At 46.6% G+C, this 17,975-nt stretch overlaps 1 protein-coding gene across 1 annotated transcript in view; it reads left to right on the forward strand.

The window, feature by feature from the left end:
* Positions 1-17,975, forward strand: part of LOC126541983 (potassium channel subfamily K member 18-like) — a 109,016-nt gene that overhangs the window by 78,844 nt on the left and 12,197 nt on the right. The window contains exon 2 of the mRNA XM_050188954.2: positions 15,798-15,985. Coding sequence (XP_050044911.1) covers positions 15,798-15,985 — 188 coding nt within the window. The remainder of the gene's footprint in view (positions 1-15,797; positions 15,986-17,975) is intronic.

Here is a 17,975-nt window from a genome sequence, read left to right on the forward strand (position 1 = left end):
ATGCTTGCGCTGTGTTCCCAAGCATGATCGACACACTGACATAAAAGTTTTGTGTGTCAGAGCACGCCAATACTCCAGACGCAAGTATTACACATGCGCCAAGCTCAAAGCCCACACAAAACTGTCTGTCAAAATAATGTCCGTGTCCAAGAGGGGTACAGGATAGAAGTCGCGGAGGAATAATAAGTATAGATAAAAAAAAAAAAGGGAGAAGACGCCCTCTGCCCCCGCACTGATTGCGATGGGGATCATAACAACAGAAGAACTCAATTTCAGTGTTTCTTTTTTAAACTTTTTGTTCGTGTACGTGCGCGATAACTTCCTTGAAAAACAGGATAACGTTCTTCTCGGTAAAGATGTTACAATGCTTCTCTGTATTTACTGCCCGTTCGTCAAACGTGTCAGCCCAAACGCCTGCAGTGTACCCCGCCAACCTCCTGTACGCTGTGCTGCTTTTAGTGCTTCGAAGCCGCAGTTCCCTTTAAGGCTAGCGCTTTGCGTAAATACATTATCGCGTGCAACGTATCGCTTTACGGCGGCTGAAACACTCCGGCATTTCACTTTCGCTAAATGCACGTCAAGATTGCCGTCAACGGCTCCATTTTATAGTTTCCCGCTACTCGCGCGACGACGCTGCTGCAGTCGTGATTTTCTCATCAGCAGCTATTTTCTTCGCATTTCTTTCCCCGTTCCTCGTGGTTTCTCATCCGCGAAGGTTGCCAGCCTGATTGCTTCTCCGATGCCCGCTTAACTGTTGTACCCGCTTAACGCAGCCTATACAGAAGGGCTGAAGCAAGCGGGCGTCGGCATTCACTTAGCCCTCATATTCGATATACAGCCGTGCGGGTGGGATCTCTTTGTTTGGCGACACTAAACGTCGGACGCGGATCGCTTGCACCGAGCACATGTAACGGCGCCGTCGTTACGTTAGTCTCGGTTTGGCCGACACAGCCGCCCCCTTGTTGGTTTTTTTTTTTTTTTTGCGCAATCTTCCGGCCTTGACAAGGGCAGCGGTTGTGTGGGGCCGTGGGCTTTTGTTTTCGTCCGTCTATTCTAGTCTTTAACGAGCCTGTTGTTGCCGGTCTTTGCCCCGCTGCACATCTTTTGCTCGTTTCCTCTGCAGCTCGGCCTGCAGTGCGCCCAGACGTCGCGACGACGCTGCTACACGGCTTTGCCTTTCGTCCTCCGATGTCGGTTGCGAGCATAGTCGGTGTTTGAGCGCGTACACGTTGAGGAACTTGTATACTGCGCACTCCCGCTCCTTTTGCAATAAGGGTGGCGACACACTTGGCGACGCACTGTGAAAAGGACGAAAGTTCTACGTGGAACGAATTATGGTTCCTCTGACAAAAACAAAAAAAGTGCAAAGAAAGAAGCAGATATAGAGGCTTGTAACTTCCGCCGCTACGCACAACAGTTGTATGAAGTTGCAGCAAGAGGAAATGCACATACAAAAAAATATGACGGAGAAGGGAAGCGGAGAAAAGAGGAGGATGCGTCCTTCTGACATGACAAATGTATCTGGTCATGCCTTGCACAGTATGTCACGAGAAATGATGCCGAGCCCCGGAATTTACCGTAACCATAACCAATGGCTAAGCGTGTCGTGACCATGCAGTACAAATGAATACCCTTCTTTGCGTCACGTGCGAACGTGCTTGAATTTGTCAGACTGACGACGTAGTCCTAACAACCCCCTGTCCCCTCTGCGCTCTCTCTGAAATCCCCTTTTTTCTGATTGAGAAGATCGAACGACTCAGATTTCAGTGAACCTTTATCGGGGCTCAGATAAGCATCGCGATGAACCTTGAAGACGTGCCGTTTTGCCCGACGATCAGCAATAACGTGCAGAAAAGATCCACTGGAGATATTGTAGAACTATCTTTGTTGCGTGTCCAAACTGATGAGAACGATCCGTAAGCCTTCGCCTCCTCCGGTACAGAGTATGAGCCGGCTAGAACATCCCACATTAGGCCACACACTCTCAGCCTTTATTGCGCAACGTCACCGACAAATGGTTTTTTTTTTTCATTACTACGCGTGCAGGCAGCGCGATTATGGAACGGTGCCCACAACTTCGCCCCAGCATCACGATGTCCTTTGTTAGCGTGGCTTTTCATGTCGCAAGAGGTTACAAAGTCGAAGGCAGAAAACAAACTTCAGAGCAGCCGGCGGTCGCACGTCCTGGGAGGAGTAAACGCACAGTTAAAAGAGGTCAAATGCACAAGTTTACACTTGCCAGCGCTGTTCCCGCCTTCAGGAAAGACGAGCGCGCTTTTTGCCACAACTCTTGATGTCGCACAAAGCGTGTTAGTCCCCGGTGGAAAGAACTCTGCGCTTAAGTTCATTCTCTCTTTCGTGAGTTGGGGAAGTAGTGAAATGTACAAATGAGTGACAACTCTGAGATCTTGTGGTATTGCAGAGCCCGCTTCATTTTCTGTAGAGCGGAAAGAATGAACGAAGAAAGGTGGTGAAAATGCAGCCTTTCCCGAAGATCCTGGGACGAACAATGGACATATATTCTTCCCCGCAACTTTCCCGTGGACTGCTTCGTTTGTGTGCGTCTCTCTATTTACTTTCCCTCGTGTCCTATTCGGCTGCGATAAACAGAACAAAGTTCTTTTTTTTATTGTTATTGGATTGTGACGGCTACCATGTACTTTTTCATCGCGGAAGAAAAAGCGTCGGAGTTGCATTGCCACTCAGGAACTAAGCAAGAAACGTGATGATCACGACTACTTAAAGAAAAAAAGAAATTGGGTAACGATATTAAGCCTAGATGCGACGATTCGTGAGAGTCTTATCTCTCCTCAAGGCTTCTGTGGTGCCGTGCCGCAAAAAATTTTCCAAAGACGCACCGTAAAGTGTGCCGCCAACTGAAAACTTTTCATGCCAACTTATGGCGCGATATTCTTTGTAACAGCTTTTCTAGTCTTAAAACTTAGTTCTTACTGCTCCCATTCTGTTGGCTTTATCATTCCTTTCTAGCCTGAAAGAAAGAAAGAAAGAAAGAAAGAAAGAAAGAAAGAAAGAAAGAAAGAAAGAAAGAAAGAAAGAAAGAAAGAAAGAAAGAAAGCATAGTTCAAGTTGAAGCATGGATATTTCAGGCCAACATTAGGTGCTGTACAGCATTAAGTTTTCCTTGTGATCTTGTGTAGATGAGGTGTACAATTCCGAATATACAGCAAAACCACCATAATTACTTGGCTTGCTATGTTGTGGACACTAGTTCTATAGATTTGCTAACAAGCAACATAGACGTGGCTGCGGCACCTGTGACGGTAGCAGAAAAGTGACTGTCAAGAAGCCGTGCGTTTATCTTAGACATTTCCGTGTCACTTCTTTAAAAATGGCTGGTGTTGCCCTGAATGTATACTGTATCTACTGCAACAATAAATTACTACGCGACTCGCGTAGGCAGTAAGATTGACTATTTGGTCTTTAGGGGGCGGGTTCTTTAGGCTTAAATAGAAAGAGCTATGTCGACGGTGATACCTACACATGCTGTGGTCGACCTTCGTATTTCTGGGTTCATATTGGAATTCGTTTGTAAAGTTGTTTTTTTATTCATTCTGCGTTTCCTCCTTAAGGATCATGCTTCCAAGCAAGGGTCCTGCTGCACAATTACGTTTGTTAACAGACTGCGGCAGGTAATACTACTGCAGTGTCTGAGCGCGCAAAGTTCGTGCAGTGCATGTGGAACGTTTTGAACATAACTTCGTTTTATTTTGAACAACATTAGTGTTGTTGAACTGACTATGCCCGAGAAAAACAGCCACTATTTAGTTTTTATTAGGGACGCATTCGAGCAATATTAGTGCCACCTTTAGCGCACGTCCACTGCCACTCCAATCCTGAAACTAAACTTCTATATGTTCCTGAGCGCTGTCGGAACGCTTCCAAAAACAATTAGAATCTTCGCGACGGGGCTTTCTTGACAGTCTCTAAGCCTTCTCCTTCGTTTACACCAAAAGTAAGGATTTCTACGAGATTTAAAAGTAGCTGTTACAGGACTGAAAGTACCAGCACGGGTTTAGTGTAAGGATGGCCAAACATGCATACTGATACAGCCACCAAAGGGTTCGCTTTATTGTCGGAGAGTGGCAGCGAAATGGGGTATAGTTTCGGGCCTCTTAGACTGCCTTTCGACTGTTCTTTCTTTCCTGGAAAGCGGCTAGCACTGCTAAGGAACACATAGTTTCTGAGAGTGCCATATTCGCAATTAAGTTCTCGAAAGCGCGAACACATTGGCAAAAGCAAACTCAAAGTTGCACGCATTTATATTATAGAGGACGGTGACTGCCCGACGAAGTCGCCGAGCGCGAGCCGCAAGTCGGACCGAGACTCGAGACTCGGACCGAGACGCGGCAAGTCGGACCCAGTCGGACCGGCTCGGTAAGCCCAAGTGTGGCCGCCCCTTGGTGGACTGTCATAACCGAAATTCAAGGTGTACGGCGCAATTCGCTGCGTAAGTTCACGAAGCAAGCCAGGCGCTGCTACTGTGTTACCGGGGAGGATGTATGTTTCGCCACGCACTTCCATAGCGCTTGGCGATGTGTCGAAACCGTCTGTGCCCCGTTTGGTTGCCGCCTTCGAAGAATCAAGGTTCCAGGCGAGTTGAGAGAGTTTCAGCGAGCAATTGCGTTGCCAGCCTGCTCGAACTGTACTTCACGGACGGGCACCTCCGAATGGAAAGTTATATTATCCGTCGGTTGCTCGCAATAGCCTTGCAAAAGCAGAGTTTCAGAGAAGCAAGAAAGAAAAAAGGCACAGAAAAGCACAAAAAAAAGTAAAGTGCGATGCCGCAGTCGAAGGAGCGCCCACATGCAAGACACCGGAAGTGGAGACGTGCCGGCCCAAATGCAGCTGCGGGGATATAGGCTGACGCATACATCGTTCGTCGCTCGTGTCGGCACCCCTGTGCGTCAAACTTTCCCTCCGCCTGGGTTGCCTGCTACTTACTTGCGTGGGAACATTTCTGGCTGCCATTTTCGACTCTGTTTCTGTTGACACTTTCGAAATATCGTTGCGGCTCCGTTGAAAGCCTCGTATACGCCGGTCAATGGAGTTTCTGAGAGGCGGATGACGCACAGACCCTGTCGCTGTGGTCGCGATGACGCCTGAGGGCCGGCTGACGCTGAACTGTCAACGTTTACTGAACATCTCGTCGAGAAAAACTTATTTTTTGACGCGGAGCTTCCATTAGTCACGGCTAGCGCTTTCAAACGCGCCATACTAAATCTGGACGACGTATGTTTCCACAGGCGGCCTACAGCTCGGGCGCGAAGCGAAAGATAATAATCCCCTCTCTGTGCTGCATATATGGTTTCCTGCAAAGTTTACTATAGGCAAGTCTTCAGAATCGTTCAGTTACTGTGGGAATTGCGAGCAGCACATGTATTTGCCAGATCTTGGTGCTTGTGGGTTCAGATTTTATTTTTGGCACTGTTTACTGTGCTTTACCGTATAAATTTCGAGGACATCGTATTTTTCTGAACGCACGAAAGCAGTAAGATTCTGTCCGCATGCATCACTATTGTGAACTTGGAACGCAATATTTTCTCCTAAACCATCACCTTTCGAAGTCACAGAGCCGTTTGTAGACAGAAAGACGAAATAAAGGCAAATCACTTATCCCTCAGAAGCGTTACGTTTTGGGCGAATTGGTTTTACATGGTCCTTAAGAGACTTTTGAGCGCACAAAGACAGGACGTCGAACGAAGAAGGGACACGCATATGCACAACTTATCCTTACTCGTTGCTGGGATGATTGGGCACCCATACTTGTGAAGTTGTATTAGGGCGCGAAACACTATGAAGAACGGCACAGGACAGAAAAGAGCGTCAAAGTTCTTATTCGATATTGTTGCATCCCATTACACCATAGCACACGTAAGGTAATTATTCCCATGTTTATTGAAGTGCCATGGGTGCAGCTACCGGTGACACTTCTAGCAATTTCTTGTAGGAAAGTTATGTGAATTGGCTGCAGATAAAAGTAGTGGTACCTACTTGTCGCCGAAACAAAAAAAAAAAAAGCACTTAAATGTAAGTTGCGAAGTTGTAGTTGTTCGTAGCAAGTGCGATGTACTCTCTAGTCAGACCTTAAGCTGTTTGTGCTTGATGAACAGATGAACAGCACCAGCTATTGCGCAAAGCTAAATGACCGCGAAAAACGCATTAATGTTAAAACGCGGACGCAGGTGCATGTCATCGATGTGCAACATTGAAGCACAGCCAAAGACGCGAGGATTGGTAGTGCAGAATTCGTTGAGAACTGGTCAGCTCTGCCCGATTCGCTGACGAGTTTTTCCTCAATGCATTTGACAACAGAGAAAGGTAGAGGTAATTTAATGGTGTACGAAGATGTTAGCCTATCGAAAGACTTGACATTCTGGTTGAGATAGTAAGGGTTGAAAGAAAAAGAGTGAATGAAAACAAACAAACAAACAAACAAACAAAGAAACACACTGAAGCATCCAGACTGATACATACACTATGACAACTGTACTAACTCTTTCGTACTCTGTCATACTTTGACATGTGCAACTGGACGCAGGTTCAACTCAAGAAGCTTGACGCAGCGATGAAGAAGGTCGCTAAAGCACATTGGGGCTCCAAATTTCAAACTAGCACTGAAAAATTTCTCAAGTTATGAAAACACAACACGACCATGGAGATCGCGGAGGCTCAAGAAATATCACAAATAGCCAGATTATCTGCAATCAGCACGGGAAGATCAATCCTGGACAAGGTCATTATCAATCCTATTGCGGATCCAGCACACTTCACTACAGTTCATCAAGAATTCGCAGACAACATAATTGTCACACCGCTACCCAGGAATATGCACCCAACACATAACATCAACAGGAGAGTTGCACGAGCCATGGCGTTAATCAAGAAAATTTATAAAGGGTGCAGAGGAGCCTGCTTTGTTGATTCGGCTGCCTACAAGAATCGAACTAAGTTCGCTGCGGTGGTAGTGAATCACCAGGGCAAATGCACCAACTGCGCCACGATCTACACTAGCAAACCTGAAGTCGCTGAACATGTTGCCATTGCATTGGCACTAACAGACAATAGATACAGAGAAATATATAGTGACTCGAAAACGGCTATTAGAGCTTTCAATAGGGGCAGGATTGCCCCACAGGCTGCGAGAATAATTCATCATCATCATAATCATCATCATCATCATCATCATCAGCAGCAGCAGCAGCAGCAGCAGCAGCAGCAGCAGCAGCAGCAGCAGCAGCAGCAGCAGCAGCAGCAGCAGCAGCAGCAGCAGCAGCAGCAGCCTAGTTACGCCCACTGCAGGGCAAAGGCCTCTCTCATACTTCTCCAACTACCCCGGTCATGTACTAATTGTGGCCATGTTGTCCCTGCAAACGTCTTAATGTCATCCGCCCACCTAACTTTCTGCCGCCCCCTACTACGCTTCCCTTCCCTTGGAATCCAGTCCGTAACCCTTAATGACCATCGGTTATCTTCCCTCCTCATTACATGTCCGGCCCATGCCCATTTCTTTTTCTTGATTTCAACTAAGATGTCATTTACCCGCGTTTGTTCCCTCACCCAATCTGCTCTTTTCTTATCCCTTAACGTTACACCTATCAATCTTCTTTCCATAGCTGGCTGCGTCGTCCTCAATTTCAGCAGAACCCTTTTCGTAAGCCTCCAGGTTTCTGCCCCGTAGGTGAGTACTGGTAACACACAGCTGTTATACACTTTCCTCTTGAGGGATAGTGGCAACCTGCTGTTCATGATTTGAGAATGCCTGCATATACAGTGCTAAAAAGCGGGCGTGTCCTGTGCTACCGGGGCATAGCAGAGTGACGAGAACTAGGAGTCGGATTCCTGATTAATAAGAACATAGCTGGTAACATACAGGAATTCTATAGCATTAACGAGAGGGTAGCATGTCTTGTTGTGAAACTTAATAAGAGGTACAAAATGAAGGTTGTACAGGTCTACGCCCCTACATCTAGTCATGATGACCAGGAAGTCGAAAGCTTCTATGAAGACGTGGAATCGGCGATGGGTAAAGTCAAAACAAAATACAGTATACTGATGGGCGATTTCAATGCCAGGGTAGGCAAGAAGCAGGCCGGAGACAAGTCAGTGGGGGAATATGGCATAGGCTCTAGGAATAGCAGAGCAGAGTTATTGGTAGAGTTTGCAGAACAGAATAATATGCGGATAATGAATACCTTTTCCCGCAAGCGGGTTAGCCGAAAGTGGACATGGAGGAGCCCGAATGGTGAGACTAGAAATGAAATCGACTTTATACTCTGCGCGAACCCTGGCATCATACAAGATGTAGACGTGCTCGGCAAGGTGCGCTGCAGTGACCATAGGATGGTAAGAACTCGAATTAGCCTTGACTTGAGGAGGGAACGGAAGAAACTGGTACATAAGAAACCAATCAATGAGTTAGCGGTAAGAGGGAAAGCCTCCAGGTTTCTGCCCCATAGGTGAGTACTGGTAAGACACAGCTGTTATACACTTTCCTCTTGAGGGATAGTGGCAACCTGCTGTTCATGATTTGAGAATGCCTGCCAAACGCACCCCAGCCCATTCTTATTCTTCTGGTTATTTCAGTCTCATGATCCGGATCCGTGGTCACTACCTGCCCTAAGTAGTTGTATTCCCTTACCACTTCCAGTGTCTCGCTACCTATAGTAAACTGCTGTTCTCTTCCGAGACTGTTAAACATTACTTTAGTTTTCTGTAGATTAATTTTCAGACCCACCCTTCTGCTTTGCCTCTCCAGGTCAGTGAGCATGCATTGCAATTGGTCTCCTGAGTTACTAAGCAAGGCAATATCATCAGCGAATCGCAAGTTGCTAAGGTATTCTCCATCAACTTTTATCCCCAATTCTTCCCACTCCAGGTCTCTGAATACCTCCTGTAAACATGCTGTGAATAGCATTGGAGATATCGTATCTCCCTGCCTGACGCCTTTCTTTATTGGGGTTTTGTTGCTTTCTTTGTGGAGGATTACGGTGGCTGTGGAACCGCTATAGATATCTTCCAGTATCTTTACATATGGCTAATCTACACCCTGATTCCGTAGTGCCTTCATGACTGCTGAGGTTTCGACTGAATCAAATGCTTTTTCGTAATCAATGAAGGCTATATATAAGGGTTGGTTATATTCCGCACATTTCTCTATCACCTGATTGATAGTGTGAATATGGTCTATTGTTGAGTAGCCTTTACGGAATCCTGCCTGGTCCTTTGGTTGACAGGAGTCTAAGGTATTCCTGATTCTATTTGCGATTACCTTAGTAAATACTTTGTAGGCAACGGACAGTAAGCTGATCGGTCTATAATTTTTCAAGTCTTTGGCGTCCCCTTTCTTATGGATTAGGATTATGTTAGCGTTCTTCCAAGATTCCGGTACGTTCGAGGTCATGAGGCATTGTGTATATAGGGCGGCCAATCTTTTAGGACAGTGTTCCCACCATCCTTCAACAAATCTGCTGTTACCTGATCCTCCCCAGCTGCCTTCCCCCTTTGCATAGTTCCCAAGGCGTTCTTTACCTCTTCCGGTGTTACTTGTGGGATTTCAAGTTCCTCTAGACTATTCTCTCTCACCTTATCGTCGTGGGTCTTACTGGTACTGTATAAATCTCTATAAAACTCTTCAGCCACTTGAACTATCTCATCGATATTAGTAACGATATTGCCGGCTTTGTCTCTTAACGCACACATCTGATTCTTGCCTATTCCTAGTTTCTTCTTTACTGCTTTTAGGCTTCCTCCGTTCCTGAGAGCCTGTTCAATTCTATCCATATTATAGTTCCTTATGTCCGCTGTCTTACGCTTGTTGATTAACTTAGAAAGTTCTGCCAGTTCTATTCTTGCTGTAGGGTTAGAGGCTTTCATACATTGGCGTTTCTTGATCAGATCTTTCGTCTCCTGCGATAGCTTACTGGTTTCCTGTTTAACGGCGTTACCACCGACTTCTATTGCGCACTCCTTAATGATGCCCATAAGATTGTCGTTCATTGCTTCAACACTATGGTCCTCTTCCTGGGTTAGAGCCGAATACCTGTTCTGTAGCTTGATCCGGAATTCCTCTAGTTTCCCTCTTACCGCTAACTCATTGATTGGCTTCTTATGTACCAGTTTCTTCCGTTCCCTCCTCAAGTCAAGGCTAATTCGAGTTCTTACCATCCTATGGTCACTGCAGCGCACCTTGCCGAGCACGTCTACATCTTGTATGATGCCAGGGTTCGCGCAGAGTATGAAGTCGATTTCTTTTCTAGTCTCACCATTCGGGCTCCTCCACGTCCACTTTCGGCTGACACGCTTGCGGAAAAAGGTATTCATTATCCGCATATTATTCTGTTCTGCAAACTCTACTAATAGCTCTCCTCTGCTATTCCTAGAGCCTATGCCATATTCCCCCCCTGACTTGTCTCCGGCCTGCTTCTTGCCTACCCTGGCATTGAAATCGCCCATCAGTATACTGTATTTTGTTTTGACTTTACCCATCGCCGATTCCACGTCTTCATAGAAGCTTTCGACTTCCTGGTCATCATGACTAGATGTAGGGGCGTAGACCTGTACAACCTTCATTTTGTACCTCTTATTAAGTTTCACAACAAGACATGCTACCCTCTCGTTAATGCTATAGAATTCCTGTATGTTACCAGCTATGTTCTTATTAATCAGGAATCCGACTCCTAGTTCTCGTCACTCTGCTATGCCCCGGTAGCACAGGACACGCCCGCTTTTTAGCACTGTATATGCAGGCATTCTCAAATCATGAACAGCAGGTTGCCACTATCCCTCAAGAGGAAAGTGTATAACAGCTGTGTGTTACCAGTACTCACCTACGGGGCAGAAACCTGGAGGCTTACGAAAAGGGTTCTGCTGAAATTGAGGACGACGCAACGAGCCATGGAAAGAAGAATGATAGGTGTAACGTTAAGGGATAAGAAAAGAGCAGATTGGGTGAGGGAACAAACGCGGGTAAATGACATCTTAGTTGAAATCAAGAAAAAGAAATGGGCATGGGCCGGACATGTAATGAGGAGGGAAGATAACCGATGGTCATTAAGGGTTACGGACTGGATTCCAAGGGAAGGGAAGCGTAGTAGGGGGCGGCGGAAAGTTAGGTGGGCGGATGACATTAAGACGTTTGCAGGGACAACATGGCCACAATTAGTACAGGACCGGGGTAGTTGGAGAAGTATGGGAGAGGCCTTTGCCCTGCAGTGGGCGTAACTAGGCTGATGATGATGATGATGCTTCTTTTGGCCTCCTAACTTCACTGAGCCCTATTATATCCCATTTACTGCCCTTTAATTCCTCCAATAGCACTGCTAGACTAGCCTCACTAGATAACGTTCTAGCGTTAAACGTTGCCAGGTTAACATAAGACAAACAAATGTTACACATTAAATTTATTGGTTCCCGGCGCACCTTGGTTCACTTGATAACATTCCTGTCAATCCAAATGAATCGGCCAACAGCGTCGCCCGCGAACTTTTAGACCGGGCCGCTTTTACATATGGTTTTGAGTCTACTGGATTGGAGAACCTACAGAGAGATACGCTCATTACATACAATGAAATTACAAAACATTACTACATAGGAAGGAGGGAGTTTATATCCTCTCACTATAAGCTAAACAGAGCAAAAGCAGTTACACTTGGGCATTTATAAACACAGTTTAGCTATTCACCTACACAAGTGAAGGAATGGTATGCCATTGCAGAGCATACATGAATATTATATGCAAAAGCATGCAAAAAGGAGATATGCACGCTTGAACATATGCTCTTGGAGTGTGGGTCGCTCGGCCCTGGCATTTCCCGGAATCGGTTTTTAGGAATGATTAGATCCCACGATCACATCCCTGAAATCCTGGCTCTGTCCAGTACGCCTCTGATAGGGCTAGGAGGTTTGACCTCCCGGTCCCGACATGGGACTAGCCAGGCAGGTGGCAACACCATGCACATGACCAGAGTAAAGTTTTTTTCCTCCTCCTCTCACTCCTAACACAATACTTATTTAGAGCCTTACTGAGGTCTGTAATGCTATAAGCACTATAGTGGGACGCAGCTCAGATCGAGGTGAGTACAGATTGTGTAGAGATGTCATTGTACAGACGTATCACCACTAAACTGCCTTTGAAAGCCTCGCGTAGTTAGTTGAAACATAGGACAAAAACGTTTTATTTTTCTTTCAGAACAGTCTAGATCAAGAGCTACAATTAGACATTCATTTTCTCTAGGAGCTTTGTTTTACAACGTAATGCGAGCCTGCAAGAAATCCACTTATGACGAGGCTAGTTTGAACGAAATGATGTAAATTAAGCTGTCACATGTGCTTCAAACGTCCGGCCAAATGCTGTATTCGGCGTTATTCTGAGAAGGAGCTGCTAACCTTAGCCCGAAATTCCGGCTGTCTAAATTTCGATCGAGCAAGCTCGACAAAAAGGTTTCCAGGGCTTTCGACTGCGCAAGCAGCATGCGTAACTCGGACAATATGAGTATCCGAGTTACGTTATATAAGAAAGCATATGTCGCCTTGAAGGAGACAGGTCCACTTGTCGAAACGTGGCTCCTACTTTCACCTTGTTCTCATTTTGCTCATCGTCTTGCATTTCCATCTCCCGCCTTCCCCGTGTTTTCCCTTGGACAATATAAGTGTCTGCTCGACAAGTACGTAGCTCGACCGATGAGGCTGTAATATCAATTGTTTGTTTATTATAATTTTATAGTACCATATTTGTGCAGCTTTCCCTAAATTAAGCATTTTTATGTGCTATGTACTACCTACCCGCCTTCTTTCTCTAGCACCCCCTGCCCCCCCTTCGCGGAATGTTCCAAGCTCTGGAACTTGAAACAAACAACCTTAACACGCTTAACTTAATTAACTTAAGCTAAAATTATTTACTAAATTAACTTAACTTAAACAACTTCACAAACAAACAAACAAACAAACAAACAAGCAAACAAGCAAACAAAAGAAATGTGATGGCAAGAAGTTGCTGCTGACATATATATTAACGGAGGTATGCATGTAGTGGACGGAAACTGTAAGGGGCGCTAAAGGACAGGAAGAGGAGCATGGCAAGATGATGGCAGAGATGGGGATGGCAGATATGATATTTACTTAGCGCATTTACTCGTGTAAGGCCGACACTTTCTTTATTTTTTTACTTGGTGCGGGCCTTACACGAGGCGGGCTTATAGAGAGCGAGAGCGGAAAGGCAGGGATGTTAACCAGGGGCGAGTTGCCGGTTTACTACCCTGCACTGGGGAGGGGGATATAGGAGTTGGAAAAAGGGCAAGGAGAGAGAGAGCAAAAAGGAACAGGAACAGGTAAGAGAAAAGGCGTTCCAGTCACAGGCGTTCACAGAGGCTGGTCCATCTCAAGAACTGCGGTAGCACTTGCAAGGCCTTCTGATGCGATATTAAATAGCATCGATGTCGCAAAATTGTTTCTTCCGACAGAAGCTGGTAGTCCAACTGGTTCAACTTAACGGAAAGCGGCGTCTTCGTTTCCTATGACGCCCCAGTGACTTGGCAGCCACTGAAACGTCACGTGGTGTCCCTTTTCCTGTGATGTCTGGAGTAGACATCTAATATCAAATACGAGCTGTTCGAATGGCCCGCGTCGCATAGCTGATAGCACAGATTGTAGGGCTGCCTTTGAGTCGCTGAAGATTGACCATTGTCGAGGTGGCTCCCGATTGACGAAATAAAGTGCAGCGCGAAGGGCAGCTAGCTCCGCAGACGTCGGTGTTGTTGGGTGGTCAGTCCTAAAGCTGATGGTAAAAGCTCTTGCTGGTACAACCACAGCACCGGATGAACACTGGATGTTTGTGGAGCCATCAGTATAAATATGTACACTGTCCGCGTACCTCTCGTGCATAAGAAGCAGAGAGCAGAAGAAACGGGCAGCTCTTGAAGACACACAAGAAGAGGCCATACCACTTTCACGGTCCGACGCAGCTAGCAGACTTCGAGTGCTTGCACAGGAGATCATGCTCTCTCTATGGTGCACACCAAACAGCCAGACCAACCGGAGCGACCGTCAATACCACCTGCCCTCTTTGATGCATCTCTGTATGCCATCTGGACTCCGCCGAAGAGAGGCGACTCTGCTTTATCGCTTATCAATTTCGTGGCTTTCACGAAATCTTACTCATTTCGCATTGGAATGGCCGACAACGCTCTCTGCAATACCTGTCTTTGCGAGGAGACGCTGGAACAAATTCTGTGCGACTGTCCTGAATATAATGTTTACCGACAGTCCCTTGACACCAGACCATCGTCCCTCGAAAGGATTTTCACATGCCGCCGACAGAAGACATCGCAGCTGAAGGCGACGAAGGTACTTCGGTTTTTGAAAGAGACGGGATTGGACAAGTGGCTGTGACAGTGATATCCCGTACCACGCAAGAGGGATGGACTCTAACGAACGATGTGTGTGCTTTGCTATGTGCTCTCTCTCTCTTTCCCTTCCCGATCTTTCATCCCCCCATCCCACTCCCATGTGTAGGGTAGCAAACCGGTTAAGCTAAACTGGTTAACCTCCCTGCCTTTCCTTCTGCACTTTTTCCTTCCTTCCTTCCTCAACGGAAAGCGTTTGCCCCTGCACGCTGTACTTCGGCCACTCGCAAAGAGCGTGCCGCATTGTCTCCGCGTCACCGCAATCGCCACAAGCTGCGGTGTCGGCCGTCCTTATGCGGAACGCGTAGGCATTGGTGAACGCGACGCCCAACCATAGCCTACACGATGCTCACTGAAGCCTCGAACTAGCACTCCAGCCGATATGCAAAATCATGCAACCAATCGGCCAACTACGAACACATTTACAGTCGCCAACCAATTTTTCGGACATGTGCAATGCCAGAAAAATGGTCGAATACTTGGGCAGTAGGAAAAAGAATCGAATTACGACCGCAGTGTCAATTTCGTTGTTTCATAGGGCGCTAGCGCAGCAGAAAGTTTGTTCACGGACTTCTGCTGAGTGCTGTGGTTTAGTAAAATCAAGTTTATACTTGAGGTTTCGGGATGGCCGAGGCCGCGGGTGCGTTTCGCGTTCACCCATCGCGCAGCCTGACGTGCGTGTAGGCACCGCCGCGACATGGACTCCGCGACGCTGTCAGTTTAGGCTGTGCTGCACGAAACCAGTCTGGAACCTTATTGGCTTGTACAGGCCCATGCACGGACACGAGCTCGTGCCGCTCCGTCCAGTAAGCGCGCACACTATATATGCGATCGCGGTATGTAGCCGCCGGCTGGTCGGCCGCAGACCTAAACTCCGCTTCGCGCACGTGGCCACCAGTCCAGCACGTGATCGCACGCTCAATCGGTTACATTGAAATTGATGAATTCCCGTTTTCTATATACCTGTTTATAGAGGCGTTATGCGACGCGCTCCCAAAGAGACTTTGCTCATAGGTTCAGAGCGTTGAGGTTAAGTGCTCGATACGCGTGCGCGCGTACGCGCGTGTTTGGTGTTCATTTCCTTGTCATTTCGGTCTGTTCATATGATTGTCAAATACGGAAGGCCGGCGACAAAAGTTGACAGCATTTCTAACGCAATCAATCAATCAATCAATCAATCAATCAATCAATCAATCAATCAATCAATCAATCAATCAATCAATCAATCAATCAATCAATCAATCAATCAATCAATCAATCAATCAATCAATTAATCACAGCTCACGAGTGCGACGAAGACGAATGGCAAGAAACAGCTGTCTCCGTTTCAGGAGCACGAGCCCCCTAAAACGCGTGACCGTGTCTTGTTGTGTGCAGGGTACGGCAACATCGCGCCAAAGACGCCGCCGGGAAAGGTGGTGACCATCCTGTACGCCATCATAGGCATCCCGCTGATGCTGCTTTGCCTGTCCAACATCGGCAACATCTTGGCGCACAGCTTCAAGTTCTTCTACGCACACGTCTGCTGCTTGCTCTGTCGAAGGGCAGACGCCGCCGCCTCAAAGGTGGGCATTCAGACCTCTTTGTCGTCGCGCACATTTGCCTTCACGCGTGTAATGAGAGGTGGACACCAGGTCATGCGGCTACGCAAGTGACAACGTTTGAACCGGACAAATATAGATTCGTGGGGATATTATAAAGGACGCTTAAGTCGAGCAAGATTAAGAAAGCAAGATTAAGAAAGAAATATTAAGTCGAGCAAGATTGAATATTTGACTTCTGTAATAACGAATTACCGCATTTACTCGTGTAAGGCTCACCCTTGTTTAAGCCCCTGCCCACGTGTAGAGCCTCCCCCCCCCCCCCCCCCTTTAGAGCCCGAAAATGTGGAAATATTGCCTGACTAAGCGTCCGGGTGTTCTCCCATTCTGTTTAATTACCGCAAGGCGCTAAAACATGGTAATAGTCCATGTCCGACAAATTGGTCGGGCACTGTACATGTGTCAATAGCCGGCCGCCAGTAGTTTCATTTATTTGAATAGTAGTCTTAGCGTAATTCGAGGTACTTGGTACAAGCTAAAAGAAAAGGAAAAAGAACAAGTGCGGGCATTGCACGAGTAAATACGGAAGTCAGTCGTATTCAACGTTTTACAAGCGAGAAAAATGACGAAAATGAAAAATTGGAGTGGGACCACCTGTCGTGGACTACGGTACCTCTTCTGTGACGTCAGCACTGGCCGACACACGGAGAGTGCCGTAGAGGGAGGTCACGTGAATATTACGTCAACTCGTCCGTTTTGGTCCGGGAGGTTTAAATTTAGGAGCAGCAGCGGGACATTCGGCGGCAATTTTCTGAACCGCTAAGTGACATATTGGCTCCCAGAAAACGATGGCAGCGTTTTAAAATAATATTCTATCGATTCAGCTCGACTTAAAACTTATTGTTTATTGCCCATTTGAACGTGCTTTGCCTTCCAGACATGTTTGTGGAGACGGAGTCGTGAGTTTGACGAAATCTCGTGTGGTCAAGAAGAATCATCAAAAAAAAAAAACAAAAAAAAACGTCAGTGACGATTTGGCAATAGATGCGAGAAGAATGAGTTAGCGTTACGTCGCACCTCTTTGAGGTTCCGGATCGATGACTGAAAGCGCATTCACCACATTGCAAAATGTTCTTCCGGAGCTCACTTGACACACGTCCAGCCTCTTTGAGGATCAGCAGTGCAACTGAAGGTGGCCCGGAGCACACTGAGGTATTTGATTCTATAATAGTTCGAAAACAGTGTAATAATGATTCTTATAGTAACGTTGGACTGAGGCGACGGCGCTTTAGCGCCGCCACCTTCTCCCTCTCTCGCACGTACATTCCCAGCTGCGCTGCACTCTCTCCCTCCTTCCCAGTTCCGACTCCTTTAAGCTGACCCATATCCTCTCTACCTCTGCCACATGACAGGCTTTCCACACTTCACTCACATACACTTTTTTCACGCTGACACCCCTAATGCGAAGGCATTAAAAGAAGAAGGAAAAAAAGAAAAGCAGAATGCCGAGCAGGACGAAAAAGATTCTGAACAAGCATGCCGCGCAGGGGCCGAGACATCAAGTTATGAAATTTCTTCATCGGGTTCGGCCGTCTCTCCTATCATTTCATTCTGCGTCCAAGGACAGGGTGGCAACAGCAAGGGCGGCCGAGGGGCTCGTTATTGGTATTATCCAGGCTGTCATACCAATTAAGTTACGGAAGGCATCGCGGAAATGGGCTTAATTTCAGTAACTCTATACAAGTGTCTCGACATTGCGAAAGAGCTGTTACATATACTCGATGCGCATAATTATGATAAAAAGAAAGGGGGAAATAAGAAAGATAAAATAAATGTCCGACGTATATGTCAGTTGACAGAGCATCGCGCACACAATGCGGAAGATGTGGGTTCGGCTCCCATAGGCGTCAAGCTATCTTTTTCTTTTATTTTCGGTTAGCTTAACGTACCTGCTATACTTCAATTAAAGCGACAGGTAATTTCTCCTGTGATTTCCTTTATTTTACTCCTTTAT

This window comes from Dermacentor andersoni, chromosome 3 (assembly GCF_023375885.2).
Source record: "Dermacentor andersoni chromosome 3, qqDerAnde1_hic_scaffold, whole genome shotgun sequence".
In the NCBI taxonomy this organism is placed as follows: domain Eukaryota; kingdom Metazoa; phylum Arthropoda; class Arachnida; order Ixodida; family Ixodidae; genus Dermacentor; species Dermacentor andersoni.